Source organism: Rhizophagus irregularis, chromosome 7 (genome assembly GCF_026210795.1).
Source record: "Rhizophagus irregularis chromosome 7, complete sequence".
Taxonomy (NCBI): Eukaryota; Fungi; Glomeromycota; class Glomeromycetes; order Glomerales; family Glomeraceae; genus Rhizophagus; species Rhizophagus irregularis.
Genome location: NC_089435.1, coordinates 1,498,819 through 1,517,190, shown reverse-complemented (window position 1 = coordinate 1,517,190; position 18,372 = coordinate 1,498,819). Strand labels below are relative to the sequence as shown.

The window sequence follows — 18,372 nt, the reverse complement described above, 5'->3', positions numbered from 1 at the left end:
ACCGTTTGTTTCCTAGTTTAATAATACATTTACAAGAAAAATAATAATTACAGCAGTACAGTACACACCTTAATTAAAGAAATCCTTTGAATTTGAAAATTTCTTTACACAGCCGTTTTATCTTTCCAAATAGCTTGATATATAGTATAATGCTGAAATTTCATCTTGCCATTTCTTTTAAATATTTTATTTGAGATAATGGGATCCATTTTATTTGTGTTTTTGAACGAAAAAATGTTTTAATAAAATAATAAATCAAAATCACCATTAAAATAATTCTTATCATTTTAATTAAAGTTTTAATTTGCGTTTATTTTTATATTTTAAGGAATATTGTTAAGAAGCCTAAACGTTTTTTGAGTCATAGTCTTTGAATAGTTCGAAGCGTTTAATCCGAATAGTTTGTACGGCGTTCAGCGAATTTTAATATTAATGATGTAAGTACTTATTTGTAAATTCTAAAGAAAAAGTGGTATGATTTTTTTTCTTATATCCATTTTAGTCAATTTCATTCTATCGTTAATAATTGGATGTTTCAATTGTTTCATCGTATGATGTCAATCAAATAAACAAAAATCGTTCGATTTGCATACATTGTTGTACAATAATTCACGTGATTTATTTTTACCAATTATATAAAGACTTATTTTAAAAGGTATGAAATTACAAAAAAATAAATCAAATAATATAAAATTTTTTTTTTTTTTTTTCCTGCAATTCGAATATTTCATTACAAAATAATACTTTCATTCTATTTGAATTTATTAAAAATATCTTTCCACAAATAATAAATTTACCAGAAAGTCATACTTCAATATGAAAATATTATTAAATCGTCTTAGAGAAGAAGGTACTTTTGACTGTAATTATTTTACGCCAAGGTTTTATTTTGAAACAGAATGGTGTCTTGACATGCATGGTTATATTGACAGGGAGGAATTAGATGTTCGTCTTGAAGAAATTAATAGAATAGTCACTGCAAACCCACTACTGAGTGAAAGAGCGAAAAAGGGTCTTTTATATGCTTTCGCCGCTATTACCCTTATTTTGATTCTGTTTATTATCTTAGCCGTTTCACTTTTAGGCGGTGTTCTTGCTCCTTCCATTATAACAATTATTAATACCATCAGTTACTTGGTGGGTAATTATTTGATCGAGGAAGAAGCAAAACGTCGTTCAGAAAGATTTTCTGAAGCTTTTAAACAATTGTTCGATAAATATAATGCCACTGATAACCCAACTGCCAATTGGAAACTCAAGTGGCGTAACGTTCTCACTCATTATAAAGTAGAAATGAATTATACCCTTGATAATAATGGTTTAAAAAGCAAGGGAAAGATAACGCCAAAGTATGCTGAGGAAGCTGAAATAGAGCTAGAAATAAATGACGGCCTCGCTGAAATTACTGAATGTACCATCCGTTTGCACCTTTATAAAAATAATAAACTTAGAAGAATTACTAAACAGCAAGAGGAACTTGAGAGACTTCTTGCATCGAACGAGGACTATTCAATTATTATCGATGATGAGAAATTGCCTAAAACTCCTCCTTCCAATTACATATATACACCTCAACCTGATAATACGCCTCCATTTAACAACACACCCCCTTTCAACAATACTGAGATTTCAATGCCATCTGTGAGGAATACTAATTCATATGAAAGTAATAATTATGCTAATCTTCTGAGATCGGCTAATTCTTCGGGTTCCTATAATCAATAGATGAGCTCTACATATACGGTATAAAATAATTTTATCTTTTTTTTTTTTTTTGCGACACGATAATCATGTTTTATTTCCTCATTAAAACCTTTTTTTTATTTTAGAAATAACAATCAAGATTATTATTAAACGACTTCAATATATAAATAATAAATATTATATTTATGTACAGTATAAAAAATCCCAATTTTGTATAATAATATAACAAGTTCATCGGGAACATTTTCTGGTCGAGTGGGGTATTTTAAAGGTTTATGTTTATGAATACGTAGACTAATTACTATAAATAAAATATCGATCCCTATGAGAGTAAATAATATATATATATATATGTAATAATATGACAAATTAATACCATCATTATAAATAATTAAAAGTTAAATAAATATTCATTAAAAAGAATCAACATTAAAGAATCCTGTAAATTTTGTAAATTATAGGCAAATTTGCTATCTGCTATTGCTTCTCTAAATTTTGTTTGAAAATTTCTTAAGAAAATTCTATAAAATAAATAAAAAAAATCGCATCTTTTAAAGCGCCTAATCTAACTGATTCTGGCTTAGGTTGAATTGAAATAATTTTTTTGTGTTACATTACGGAATTTTAATAAGATGTACATGTACAATAAAATTCTACTATTTTAAGATAAATATTTGAATTACCATTTGCCTTAATATGTATTAGTATCATTTTGAAACAACGAATAAATAATAAATAAACTAGGGTGGCGTCAGGAATCAAGTTGGCACGCCATTTAATATTTTTTTCAGTTAATACTAGGCGTAACCTGTCACGTTGCGCCAGAGACGATAAAGTAAGAGAGTAATAATAAATACACATATTTTATTTTGAATAGGTCTGGTTTTTTACTATTATTATAGTAAGAAATAAATGTAATAAATTACACAATTTATATGATTATACAAATAACAATGAGTTGTGTGCAAGTGTTATACAGTATGTGAAATATTATTATTAAACGCAAATTTTATTTATGATTTATTTATAAATTCATTACAAAACAATTTTGTATAAATAGTTTATTGTTACATTGTTGTTACAAAAAAATCCTTTTTTTTTATCTTAAAAAAATTTTATTGTATCATTAAAAAAAATTACATCCTCTGTGAAAAACATACATATATATTGTTACCATATCTCAAAGAAATTCATTATAGCAATCTATTGTTATAGAAAATAAAATATCTCACTAATTACTAATATGAAAAAAAAAATCCCCCAAAAATCAATTATAATAATCCATTGTTACGAAAAAAAAAATATTCCTCAGAAAAATTAATTATAACGATCTAAACAATTTCCTATAAAATTTACTATACCGATCTATTGTTACAAAAAATAAATAAGTAAATTATATGTCAGTCTATTATTGAGCCTAAAAAATAATTAGGGAAAATATTATTATTAATAATAATAAGAAGAATCGGGAAAAAAGACAATTACCGTGAGTCCGTGATGCCACAGCGTCAATCTGATCGCCGATTCCAAATCAAAATAGTTTAAGAATGTGGTTCGGGAAAAAAAAATTCGATTTGAAAAAAAAGCCAAACCGAAAAAGAAAGGTGAAAAAAAGTCTTTCAGATTGGGAAAAAAGTCAAAAGCCAACCCGAAAAAAGAAAAGTGAAAAAAGAATTTTCGGATTAAAAAAAAAACCAACTCGAAAAAAAAAGGTTTTAAAGAATTCGAAAAAAAACAGAAAAAAAAATAACAATAAAGAAAATTTGAAAAAAAAACAAAAAATAAAATTTGGGGGAAAAAATTTCATTAACCGGAATTGGATTATTAGATGACTTGCTGATCAAGCGGGTCTTAGCTATAAAGAATACGGATTAGCAATTCAAAATTAATTTATACAAACTAATCTAAAGATACTCCAACGTCTACGTTATCTTCAAGGATAAGTATTTTCGCCTAAACTAACTTTCTTTACCCTAAGATACTCCACTCCAAAGATGATTGCTTGAGAATATAATGAAATTTTTTAGATGTTAATTTATAAGAGTAAAACAAAATTCTTTTAAATTAATAAAATTAGAATAATTATTTTATTAAAATAGAATGTAATATTAATTTAACAATTTTTCAATTTATTAAATACGTTAATTTAAAATAAATTATTGTAAATAATGAGTGCTATCGGTATGCCACTTCCATGTTAATGGCATGGTTCACTTATTTTGATAATGTTCAACGTCTTCACCTAATTTATAAATAGGACTAAGACACGAAAAGAAAGCTTAAATAATAATACGTTATGCCACAAATTGCGCCGTATGTAAATCACATGCTCAAAAATCACATGTCAGAGCTTTTTTACTGGGAAGATTTGCATGTATGACAAATAAATTTTGTAAGCCTCATTGTTTGCGAAGACAGAAAATTTTCTTAATACACAATATATAAACTTCTAAAAGATATTACATAGATGCATCTTTGGCTACTTTGCAGGTTTACTTGAGTGGAAAGGTAGTTTTGAATATCACCTTTTTAATTTTTCCGTTAAAATCGCCTTGGAAATGATCGACAAAGACAATCTTTTATATACAGTCAGATATCTCTACATAATTACCACATCTAAAGTGGTGATTATAATATTATACAAAGTAATGATTATATAGTAAAAACTACAAAGTAAACATCTACGTAATAACTACAATTTATTAAAACTATATAATGCGATTTCATAGTGGTTCAAAATTAAAATTTATCTGTAGATCTAAGTAATTAACTGAATAAATAAAAACAATAAAAATTAAAATTATAAAAAAACGATTAAAAAAAAAAAGTTTAAGATGACTCATACGTCCAGAAAAATTTACAATTTCATCGTATCTCATCCTAAGCCAAAATTAATATTGTTAAAATGCATCAAAAAGGTGGCAAGATTACCCTTCTTTTTTAAAATGTATTTAAATACTATTAACCATTATTAACTTTTTTATTTGAATTATCATCTTTGCGTAATTTAATTACCTGCAATGGATTATATTACAATTTGATGATCTTCGTTATTAAAAAAATATGAAACTAAATTGAGCCGGATATATATACATATTTTTACAATAGATACTAACGACATAATATTTGTTAACAAGTTTTTCTTAATTATATAAGGATTATATAATAATTTAAATTCATTCATTTATTCATATCTGTGACTTGCATATCAAAAAGCCCATTTTTGGATGATTTGACCCTATGAAATATTGGCTAGGATTTCTCCACAAAATTGCCATCACTATCGCTATTGTGCACCAAGTTTTATTAAATAAAATGCATGAATAGCTAATTCTGAAAATACTTAAAAAAGCATGTCTACGTTTAGAGAACGACATTTCTTAGATCAAGAGAATTGTAAATCATTAAATAACTTTGTAAGTTTTCTTTCTTTATGTAACTTTAATTATGATATACAGACATTCAGTAAATTACAATTGGGTAAAGCAACTTTAGATAATTATTCAACAAAAAAATTTGTAAATCGACAATATACAGTATATTTAGTTACCATCATACCTAGACCCAAAATAACAATGATTTTATCCTAATTTATCCTTCAAAAAAGACGCTGAATTCAACCAAATTACGCCAGAAATCCTTAATGTTCATTGTAAGAAGAACAAATTTAATGGTTTGGTATACCGTAGTTTTGTTTATTATGGATTATATATTCCAAGAATTTGATTCTTTGTTTCAATTATAAATATATTTTTTTTTACAAGTCTATTTTTAAAATATTTTCTTTCTTCATGTTCGGTTATGTTCGATACCTCGAAAAAGAAATTATTTCGCCCGATAAAAGTGTAAGAAAATATTATTATTATTTTATTTTACTTTTTTTCAATTTGACATACCAAATTTTCTTAATGCAACAAAAACTAATGCTATTTAGTATACAATTAACAGTACTTTTCCTGGATTAATTTAAAATATAATTATCTTCTACTTTCGTTTGGAATTATTTTCAAAAAATTCTGAATTTTTTTCTGAGAAAAACCAATTAAAGTCAATCTTTCGTCGTACCGAATATCCCATAGGTTGGCGTTAAATTCTTGCCCGATCATAGATATACTATGTCAAATTACCGAAGCAAGGCAAAAACAAGGTAGGCTAAACTCAAAGTGAGGCAAATACAAAACGTAATTGACTAAATAGAGCAAATTCAAGGATGACCCAAAATAAAATAAGGAATATATAAGGCGACATATACCAAATTGAAGTATAGACAATGTGAAACGGGATTAATTTTAGATGTAGACACGTATATATATAGTTGGTCTAAAGTAAGAGAAAATACTGTTTAATACTGTTACAAAAATCGCAATGCGATGTCACGTGATTTTAATGTCGGCCAGCACCGACGTTCCGACGTTCCGTCAACAAATATACTACGAATAGTGCAATCTAATACAATACGAATGTCAGATAATTTCACTTCATGATAAATTATCTATGGCTATCCGCTATAGTAGATTATTTTTTATACATATACTTTACATTTGTTTCTAATTATCAAATAAATAAATATTTCATAATTATCACAAAATTTGTAAATTTCTTGCACTTAGGCAATTTTTTTTAAAAAATAAAATAAGTAAACCAATTATAATAATAAATATTTAATAGGAATTGTAATTTTAAGTTTTTACTCCAATAATCTAGATTTTAGATGATATAAAATTGCCATATCCGCTAATTTACAGAATTGAGATAAATTAAGGATTATAAAATTATTTATGCTGACTGATAAAAAATGAATTTTCACTTTTGTAATAAAAAAATACGTTTCGTAAGTAACGTAATTAACGCGAAAGTTAATGATGGGTTTTTAAGGTTTCAATAGGTTTTACTTTTATAGGTAGAACCAAAATTTCATATTAAATATAATAATTTTGTTCTTTAAAAGTTTATTAACGCGCAGTAAAGTTATAAGAAATTGCAAAGTTTTATATTTATTTACTTTTTGATATCATCATTTTTTAAAAAATTTCGTGTTACGCTAATGTACTCTCGCATGTGATGACGTTCACTGATCATTTCCAATATGATTATACTTTACCATCCCAGACAAATCCCAAATCTCACAAAAAATATTTCTAAATTTAATTTCAATATAAAGCTTTCAATAAATTTTCTTTTTGAATTGATCATTTTTTCTTATGTTTTGTGATATTTTTACAACTACTTTTTTAATTTACCATAATTTCGCCCAAAATTAAATGATTGGTGCAAGTATTCCTTTTTCGGAACCCTAATTTTACAATTTCCCTAAGAAATAAAAATTGAAATTATGGTACAAAAATTGTTACGTCTTTTACTATCTGTAATGTCATATAGTATTTACTAGGCGTAACCCGTCGCGTTCCGCCGGGGATGAGAGTAATAATAAACACACTGGTCTAGCTTTTTACTATTATTATGATGGTATTAGTAGGAAATAATGTAATAAATTACACAATTTATATGATTATACAAATAACAATGAATTCTGTGCAAGTGTTATACAGTATATGAAATATTATCAAATTTACTTATCACACGAAACGAATGTTGTAGTACTGTGAAATTTATGATTTGTTTATATATTTACAAATTCATTACAAAGATAATTTTGTATTAGTGATTTATTGTTACATTGTTAACAAAAAAATATATATTTTTTTATCTTAAAAAAATTTCATTGTAGCACTAAAAAAAATTACATCATTTGTTGAAAAGAAATACATATATATTGATTACAGTCAAACCTTTATATAACAATATGTCGGGACATATATGAAAATTTTAGACTGATATTTATATGTCCTCACATATAATGGGAAAATAAAATTTTATCGGTATATCAAGTTTTAATAGTATATCGGTATATCGAATATCGGTATATCGAGGTTAGACTGTATATATGATGGTGCTATAGAAATAAATGTATTTTCCATCTTATAATCTCATTCATATAAATTTACGATATAAATCACAAAATCCTTTAGCAACTAATACAGAATGGGTGCAGTATTTATATAGAGAGAAAATTGAATTTTACCCTTAATATTAATGATGAGTTCTATTATTCTACTTCTGCTCCATATTAAATTTAATGATTAAATAAAAGTAATTTCAATCTAGTAAACGCAATTTAGAATTTTTGATAATGTATACCAAGTGAAGTTAAAAAGATTACGCTAATGAAGCCTTGAATAAGGATAGAAACAATGCAAACTTCGCATCAATAACTAAAACGTGTTCCTTGGACAATTTTCTCGTAAATTAGTATATCTTCCCGTATGGTATAACTATCATTGAACAGCTGTTCTAGAGGATCTATGTCTACAAAACAATTGATTACTGAGTTTTTAAGAGAGCAAGGGTAGTAAAAAAGAATTGCCCAAAGTTGAACCTGTTTCCTGGTCATCTTTTATTAGGGGTGTTAAAATATCATCCGAAAAGCAGTTCGGTTAACACCCCTAATCGTGTTATCCTGCAGCCGCCGATGATAATGCTTATAACTATTCCGTTTACGTGACATGTCCTTCACCCTAATTATCTTCACCATCATCAACCTAATTATCTTCATCAGGCACCTGTTCATCATGCTCTTCTAAAAATGTTATAATATAGTTTATATCATATACAAAAAAAATGCATTTCTAGACCCTAGACACAAAGAATGGACTTCTACCTTGATCCAGTAATTCTTAACGCGCCAATACTCCTGTTAATTCTTGCTTCAAGACCAAATGAGGTGAATCTATAATGATGTGAGTATAATCTTCAAGAGGACGACCCAAATCTCCTCCCAGAATTTATTTAATTCTCCTGCTGTGAATTTGTCAGGTTATCGCCTCAGCAAGAATGAGGTTTATAATAGCATCCTCCAGTTCGTTGGGCATCTCAGTTTTCCATAGGACTATATCTTACCCTATGAGGAAGTTAACATCATTCCCAGTATTCACTCGAATGACATTCTTTCCCGGTCTTGTATGAAGATGGCAAGTCAACTCAATGTTCTCCATGATTCTGTACTTGTTACCCATAATTAATAAAAGCTACATATTTATATTCTGATTTTCAAAACTTCCACTTTCCAAGTTAGTCACTACGGTTAATATTATAGAGAATCATATCCATTTTGGTACTTTCATAAGAAATAAAGTTTGTAGACCTTAACAATTGCAAAGTTTCACGGACCTACAACACTTTATTCTGCTGGATGACCATGAAGTACTTATTTGTTTTTATTCCAGAAACCGTCTAGTATTCCTTCAAAAAATCTTCTTTGTTTGCATATGTAAGATAAAACTAATACCAAAAAAAGATTGCCTACTTAACAACAAACTTGTTGCTGCAAGAAGCTAGCAAAAATATTTTTGAATAATGTTATGTACAGACCGGGCAAGAGGTGATAATTTATATGAAAAGAGTATGTCCAAAGATTGTTGACATTTCTGTTGAATATTGAGAATGATTTCTTTGTCCTTATAACTAATGCGAAATTCTTTGTATTCCATCAAGAATTATTTCAGTGATCACGATTTTTCTAGGAAATTAAGGTTTAAGTCATGCGAAAACTGAAGCAAACAGCAAACTACAAACACGATATCAGAAAAACATGCAAGTATCGTCACAATCACCGTACTTCCAAAATTTTCGTATATGATATATTGATTCCCAGAAACATGTGTTGTGTTATATTCTTACAATGAAAAAATATGTGGCGTTGATTATGTTGAAGCTATACAACTTATATAGGCTACACATAATTTCCATATTCGGACTCAAAGGCTGCAAAATACATTTTTCTACACATCAACGAATATAATGTTGGAAGCTGCTGGTAACTCATTCAAAATCACAATTTAGAAACGTTTATGTCATGTTGAATTATTAAGATATAGACATATTATTTGTTCCCATACCCGAATTTGAAATGAAGCCAATGATAGACTTTATTTATGCCATACATAGCCTTACTGTCATTAATATAATACATAGTCTCTATTCTCATGAATTACGAAATACTATATAAGACTATATTGTCCCGTGTTGTTTTTTGAATCTGTATTCTGTAAAACTAATCTCATTTGATATCATGACCAGATTACCAGATTATCAACATTTTACGGTAAAGGCGATGCAATAGTTATTGCCAATTGTTATTGATGAGTCACAATTAGAGATCTAGATTTCACCGATCTATAGATGATAAAAGTAGCTTCACATGATGATAGATAGATAGTACTATAATTTATTAATAAAGACTGATATTTTACTAATTGTTCTTTGTGTATTTTTGTTGTGAATTTGTCGCTACAGGTGCACCAAGAAAGCAGTACTGACAGACAATTCCAGAAATATATTTTGTAATAAAACCTTTTAATTTACCCTATATTTTATTTTTGTTTATACAAAACTGGTGGCATCTATTCCAGTTAAGATAATGATGACTAATAATGGCTTATAATCATGATCAATATGATTTACTCCCATTTATTTACATGTTGTTAAGTTAACTCATATTACTAGTTTTAGATTAAGTAACTTATAAATTAATTGATGTAATAAATGTGACTCATACATCATGATCTTGATTTTTTTTATGAATCATAATAAATTATTATTAGTCACATGAGATTTTTACAAGTATATATACCCTTAAATTTTCTCAAGGAAAAATCAAATTTTCTCAAATATTAAATCCAAATTTTCTGTATCAAATATTTTTCAAACACAAGTTTCAATCAAATATTTTCCAAACAAGTTTCAATCAAACATTAAATCTGAATTTTCTATATCAAATTTTCTATATCAAATCCAAATTTTTAATTCAATTGTAAAATTTCAATTCAAAAATGTCTTATCAATTGTGTCCTAACATTATCAATACTGTTCTCAATGAAATTCCCCTCAACAAATGCTACCACCATTATCAACCAACTGAATCAACCTTCCAATATCTACCATCATTTGCCATATATATTTACATTCTTTTTATTATTTTACTCATGTCTACTGATATTATCAAGTATATAATTATCCTAATTCTTCTTTCATTAAAACTCTCTTGTGCTGTTACAATCTTCCTTCTTACCCGACTTCTTTCATTTCCCAATGTATTACATTCTTTTGAACATTTATTATTCTCTCTATTATTATCACTTCTCCTTTATTTATTATCTATATTATTATCAATCCTTCTCCATTTTCTTTATTTTCTCAATTGCATAATTTATATTCTTCTTTTTTCTTATCTATTTTATAAATACTATTCTACTTTTAATCCCACAGTAGTTTAGTCTTCTTTTTCTTTCATTATTTTCAATTGACATATTTTCCAAAATTATCTTATATTATGTAGCTAGGTCCATTGCTTACCAAATATAGCATGGAGACATAATCTTTACCCTTTGGTCAACTTGGGATTACTTGGCCATTCTTAGATAGATAATTTTTACAAGGGGATCGTTTGCATCGCCCTTAATTGGTGTCAGAGAGATCCTTTGTCTTGTAAAAATTTACCCTTTCTTGATCATTTGACCATTTTTAGATAGATAAATTTTACAAGGGGATCGTTTGCATCGCCCTTAATTGGTGTCAGAGAGATCCTTTGTCTTGTAAAAATTTATCTTTCTTTGATCATTTGATCTATCTCATGTGATTTCATTCTTCACATGTGATACCCTTTATTTTATTCCTTTGTTGAGTTCTTTCCTTAATAACTTATTAACTCAACAATTATCCATCACCGTTGGTTCCACAATTTCTGTGTCCAAGTTCAATTCTTGGAGGTGATTTTCTTACTTACTAATTAGTTTGTCTTCAGTTTTCCATTGGGTTTGGTATAGTGTCTTCCTGTTTGTTAATTTATTTCTCTGATTCATTGTAGTCCAGAGTAGTATTTTTTTGCGCAAATAATTTTTATTTTTTTTTATTTTAACATGATGACAGAACGAAGGTACAACATCATGTATTACTCTAAAATAAATAAATGTCAAAAGTGATGGTTTTGAGGTTGACATTTAAGGTAAGATTATTGTTGTCTTAATTATTATAATTTAATTCAAAAATGTAACAATCAACATATTTATTGAAACATATGATCATTACTTTTATTTGCTTTTCTTAATTCAATATATTCTGCCTTTTAACCTCCCATGCACACTCTTAAAAATAATTGGGTTTTAAAACAAAAAATCGAATTTAGTTAATATGAAAAACATTTTACTGCACGATTATAATATTGAAAAAAAATTTATAGAATTATAAAGGTATCAAACAACCATTGACGTTCAAATAAAATTTTTTTGTCTTTTCATTTTTGATAAATTCAATAAAATTATAGTATTGTCGCAATAGTTGCATTCTTAATTTCCAAACACCCAGTCCCGGCTCAAGCATAGATTGTCGTGTAATTTTATGATGATTAAACAGCGTTTACCATGGTTACTTTTAGTATGTAATAGTTATTGAGTTTAACTCAGGTAAATATTTTATAAAGAGTACCCGAGTACCCGATCAGAATGGCGAAATGTAACATCATTATGATTTTAAATTTACTAGTATTTACTGTATCATATTTATCAACAAAAATCCAAAGGTAAACTTTGATTCTTCTAAACATTATAAAATAATCTGACAAATATTCAATAGTTAAAGTATAAAATATATTTATTAGTATTATAACTTATGATATATATTTTTTGCAACAAAAGTAATGTTAAAGCTTAATTAAATTAAATTAATTTATTATATGGTCATTGAATTTTTAAACCAAATTTCTTTGAAGCAAATTACTCAAGATCCTATAAAAATGCAGATTTTGATGTTAGTATATTTTTTCAGCAAGCGTGAATGGATTTTTAAATAACTTTTATATCAACGATCTATTGTCATGAAAAAAAAAAATTCCCCAGAAATATTAATTAACAATCTATTGTTACAAAAAATAAATAAATAATTAATTATTATTAAGCTTGATACGCCTAAAAAATATTATTATTCTTATTATTATTAAGAATCTGGAATTGTAAAAAAATTTTTGTTGTAATCATTACCCTTCTGATACTAAAATGATTGAAACAATTATAAAAAAAAAGTAATTGCCGTGGTGCCGCAGCATCGAACCAAACCTAAATGGTGAAAGAATATATTCGGGAAAATAAAAATTTGGTTTGAAAAAAAAAGAGCTAAACCGAAAAAGGAAAAGGGGAAAAATTTCGGATTGGTGATAGGAAAAAAAACAGAAAAAAAATAAAAAAAAAAAATTCAAAAAATAAGAACGAAAAAAAAAATTTGAAAAAGAAACCGAAAAGGAAAAAAAATTCGGAAAAAAATCGAAAAAGAAATTTGGGGGAAAAGAAAAAGGATAAAGAAAGAAATCGGTTTTAGGAATCCGAAAAAAAAATTAAGTATCATACCAAAAAAAATTTTGATCCGTTTTAAAAGACCGAAACAATAGGATTATTTAATAAAAAAAAAAAGGTTTCAGTTTGGGAAAAAAAATCAAACCTAAATGGGAAAAGAATGAGAAAAAACAATTTTTTTTGGTTTGATAAAAAATCATTTAGTTTTTGACCAGGCGGGTTTTAATTATATGGCATGGGATTTCAAGTTACACAATTCAAATTATTTATACGGAGACTAATCCAAACGTCAGACAAATTTTTTATTTAATTTGTTGATCCACCCGCCATATTTGTCGATATGGTCATGGATGATTGTACCATCTTGTTCGTCATTAACAGTTTCAAGTTATTTACATGCTTGCCAGCTGTATTTTTCTTTAATTTGGCGCGGCATTAGTCTTGAGTCAAAAATTCTGAAGAAATAATTACGGCCATTTTTTGTAATAGATATATTAATGCCACCTCGTTTATATTTATATCTTCATAAGCTTTGGTGAAACAAAGTCTGGCCTTAATCATCTTGTATTTATAGCTTCTTAGGCGTTCGACGTATCCTACATTTATTGCATATATTACTTCATCCACGGAAAATCGTAGAACGTAATATCACGTGACTCATCTGCAAAATTATTATCGTCGTCGGTAATTGTTTTAACCGGAAATTCAGTGATCTTTCCATTTGGATAGTTTTGTGTATCCGAATTTTTCCGATTTTTACGACTCCAGATTTTTTCTTTGTTTGACCCGAATTTACCTTACTTGTTTGTGGTCAGTGAACTCATGTCTTGATTCTTCTTCTGCTCTAGCTCTTTAACTTTTCCGGTAAGTATTTTCGCTTTTTCCTCTTTCTCTAATTTTATTCGCTTTTTCACCGTTACATCAGTTTCTAATTCTCTTATTCGATTTTCCAAATCTGTTATCTTCCGTTCGTATCTTTCTATTTTCTCATTTTGCTCTAATATTATTTGTCCTTTAGTGGTTGCATCAGTTTCCTTTTTGTTTAATACCCTTCCAGTTCATGTGGCCTTGTGTCTTTACTATGGTTACCCGGACTAGGTTTCTTAATTTTGGAACTGTACGGCGTTAATAATAAATCAACAATGAAATTAATCATAAATTGTCAATTTTACTATTAAAAAAAAAATGACTATTGTATTTCATAGGATTTATTATTGTTATGTTCCATAAGTTCATGGATTGCTAATTAACACAATGGCGTATACGGAGCTCTTCTCCTATTGAAAATGCCATTTCCTATATATTATCGAAAATAATTTTATTTTTCAGAATCAAATGTAATTAGGACAAAAATCATGCAGTGACAGATCTTCATGCATCAGAAATATAAACGTAATATTTGTTACACAATAAGACTAAAAATCTATTAAAATAATGGGACAAATCAACCCGATAAAAAATTTCTCCTTTTTATTTTTTTAAAAAAAAAAAGAATTTGGCGATCCAATGAAGATTTGCTTTTTCTAATATTTGAAGAATTAGGAAATGATAAAAAATCTCTTTATTCATGTCTTTTGGTTAATAGAACTTGGTGTATCAATTTTATGGAGAAATCCTAGTCTATTTTCTTATTTTGGTATTCAAAAGAAACTATTCAACGTAATACTTTTACTTTTATCGGAAGAATCAAAAGAAATTTTGAAGAATCAAGGAATGAATAATTTTATAACAGAGACAACACATCGGCGTCCTTTATTTAATTACATTTAAAATTGCCTATCCTAAGACATGAAATTTTTTCGAATATAGTTGGAGAATCAAATGCACCTATTTTAAGAAACGAGTTATTCAAATTGTTTATTAATAAAAATACAAAGTTTATTCAACTTACAATTACAGAATATTTTGATTATCAAGTACATCTTATTCCAGGGGCTGAATGTTGCTTATCAGGACTTGAAATCTTTTATTATAATAGTAAAATTGATCCAAACGTTCTAGTAGGATTAGCTAAAATATGCAAATCAATTAAAAAAATTGAAATAAATTTTGATAGCTATGAAAATACTGATAGTCATGGGATCTTTAAATTAATTGAAGTACAAAAAAATTTAAATGAATTCTATTTAACCGATGCTTTTAACAGACTTGAACCATTTTACAAATATCTTGAAGAATCATTAATTAAACATGCAGATACTATCCAATATTTGAAAATTGATTGGAGTCCTAATACAAGATTTCTTTCGTACTTTGTGAACTTAGTATATTTAGAAATCGAGAAATCATTTTTCATAAAGAAGTATAATCCAAATAATTTAAAGAATATCTTATTACCTATTTTAAAAATTTTAAAGATTAATCGTGTTCCATTGATTGCTACAGTAAATTTAATTGAAAGCACAACAGGAAATCTTTCTGAAATTAGTATACATTGTGATAAGGCCTTACGTGATGTTGGTTGTAAAATGCTTATTCAGGCAATTTATCAAAATTGTCCAAATATTAGGTATCTTAAATTATCATTTGATATAAAGTTATTGATTCCAGAATTTAAAAATTTATTGATTAATTGTCAATTTTTAATTGGATTAATTATTCACGTGAGAAATGATTATAACTTTAGGTGGAATAAGTTATTCCAAATATTAGCTAAATCATCACCAATTAGTTTATTTAAATTTAAATTTTATTCTAAGGAATTTAAACTGAAAGATTTAAAATTATTTTTTGATAATTGGAAAAATAGGAGGGCTATGTTACTAAAAATAATTTATCCTAGTTTTAAAGTAGATCAGCAGTTAGTAAGTTTAATTGAACAATATAAAGCAAAAGGAATAATTGAAAATTATATTTTTAGTATTATCGATTGTGGTGATGATTATGAAAATTTTAAATGGATTTAAAAGAAAATCAGCAACGTACCGCACTGCACTTATATAGATTGCCTCTAGATTCTTGTATGAATTTCATAATAGATTTTACTACATTTACAGTATTAATAAATAACAATTGATAGATTTATCGTCAAATAGTATTTATTTTTTTTTTAATGACATATATATATAACACTTGTTTACCACCTATTTTTTATGTTACGACATGTTATCGATAGTTTTACGAATAGTTTAATACGTGTCTGATACTAAATTCTTGATTTATTTGATGACATCAACATCATCGGTTCTTGTAGACGCCCGGTAGAGTCGTGAACATAGTAAAAGGTTACAAGTTTTGCGGGCATTATTTTTAAAATTTTTTATATTCATCAATTAAAATATAAAACACAGATTAACATTTTTACAGGATCATATTTAACGATATTAATAATTGTGATACACTTTAATGTTTTTTTCATGGAAAATATAATAATTTCGATAAAAATTTTAAAATAAAGATAGTATGAAGATATTTATATGCGTATATAAAACAATAATATAAAATCGTTTTTTTTTTTGTACTAATTTATGCATAATTGTATATATAAGGATTTTTTTTTAATTCCATTCAAACTCATTTTCATGATATACTGTGTTAAAACCAATGGAATATCTATCAACTATTCCTTTTACTTTATATTTTTTGATTAGATCTTCTAATTGTTGCTTCGCTTTAATATTAACATTATAATCTTTGTTACTTATTTCTAGAATTATAGAATTCCTATTTTCCCAATTATCAAAAAATAATTTTATATCCTTTAATTGAATTAATTTATTAGAAGAAAATTTAAATTTAAACAAACTAATTGGTGATGATTTAGCTAATATCATAAAAAATTCATTCCATTTAAATTCAGTATTATATCCAGTATATATGTCAATAATTAATCCATTTAAATATCGACTATTACTTAATAAACTTTCATATTCTGAGATTAATAACTCAATATTACGAAACAATAGCAATGATAGTCTAAGATATCTTAGATTTGGACACTTTCGATAAATTGCTTGAATAAACATTTTACTATCATCACCATGATAATCATAAAGTACACTAATTTCAGTAAGATTTCCTTTTATATTTTCAATTAAATTTGTCAAAATTATAGGTCGAACTCTGCTTGTTCTTAAAATCTTTAAATTAGGCAATGAGATATTTTCAAAATAATTTAAATCCTTCCATACGCTATACCCAGGTAGAAAAATTTCTAAACATGACAAATTTACAAAATGTAAAAGAAATTTTGTAATAGGTGTCCAGTCAAACCTCAAATATTGGATAGTAGTTGCATGCTTAATTAAAGATTTTTCAAGAGACTTATCAAATGATTCATAACTTTCTGATAAATTGATGAATTTAACGTCATTTAGGCTTTCTTGTGCTTCAATTAATTTAATGATTTCTAAACATTTAACACTATAATTGAAGAACATATTCTCAATTATTACTTTTTTAATTGATTTGCATCTAACCAACCACTCTAAAATATTTTGAGATATATCCATATTACAATGAAAGGATTCAAGTTCTGAAAAGCAATGTTCAGCTCCTGGAATAAGATGTATTTGATTATAAAAATTTTGTGGAATAGAAAGATGAATAAATTTTGTATTATTATTAATAAATAATTTAAATATCTCAGATTTTACAATAGATATTTTTGTTTTTTTAGTCTTTCGTGGTATCATACATCTTATAAAAAAGAAGTCTAAATATTTTATAAAATTAATATAATCAAATAAGGGGCATTCATGTGATTCTGTAATATGATTATCAATTCCCTGACCCTTCAAAATATCTCTTGATTCTTTTGATAAATGTAAAAATAATACATTAAATAACATGATAATCTTAGAATTAATGGTTGTAAAATATTGCCAAGGATTTCTCCATAATATTCTCACTGCTATTAAACACCAAGTTCTGTTAACTAAAAGGCATGAAAAAAGTGAATTTTTATCACTTTTTAATTCTTCAAGTATAAGCACAAGTACATCTCTGTTAAAACTCGACATTGTTTTTTTTTTTTTCAAGAAAAAAATCGGAAACCTCACCTTATTTTCTTTATTTATTTATGATAAATATTACATCATGTTTTGTGCGACCGCTTTTGTACAATTAAACTGGGATAATGCAATTGACATATGAATGCATGACGATCCCATTCTAGTTTAATAGTACTAATAATTATTTGTTGTTTCGCATGTGAAAAGATTTAATACGTATTTAGTATAAATTTACTATTGGGATGGCCAATTACTTTAAATATTGAACCAACTTTAGTAAAAATAATAAACGTGATGTGCTTCAATTATCTGACTAG

General features: G+C 26.6%; 3 protein-coding genes across 3 annotated transcripts; 2 read left to right on the top strand and 1 right to left on the bottom strand.

Annotated features, from left to right (window-relative positions):
- Positions 1-816: 816 nt before the first annotated feature.
- Positions 817-1,835, top strand: OCT59_027134 (uncharacterized protein; the record flags this gene model as incomplete). Its single annotated transcript, XM_066136744.1, has 3 exons — positions 817-1,641; positions 1,726-1,743; positions 1,830-1,835. The coding sequence occupies 3 exons, from the start codon at positions 817-819 to the stop codon at positions 1,833-1,835; spliced, it is 849 nt and encodes a 282-aa protein (XP_065993202.1).
- A 12,981-nt stretch (positions 1,836-14,816) lies between these two features.
- On the top strand, positions 14,817-16,009 carry OCT59_027133 (uncharacterized protein; the record flags this gene model as incomplete). The annotated part of the gene is made up of 2 exons (XM_066136743.1): positions 14,817-14,850; positions 14,913-16,009. The coding sequence occupies 2 exons, from the start codon at positions 14,817-14,819 to the stop codon at positions 16,007-16,009; spliced, it is 1,131 nt and encodes a 376-aa protein (XP_065993201.1).
- Positions 16,010-16,398: 389 nt separating this feature from the next.
- Positions 16,399-18,101, bottom strand: OCT59_027132 (uncharacterized protein). The gene has a single exon (XM_025332771.2). The coding sequence runs from the start codon at positions 18,062-18,064 to the stop codon at positions 16,601-16,603; it is 1,464 nt and encodes a 487-aa protein (XP_025167465.1). The 5' UTR covers positions 18,065-18,101; the 3' UTR covers positions 16,399-16,600.
- Between the last annotated feature and the right edge of the window lie 271 nt (positions 18,102-18,372).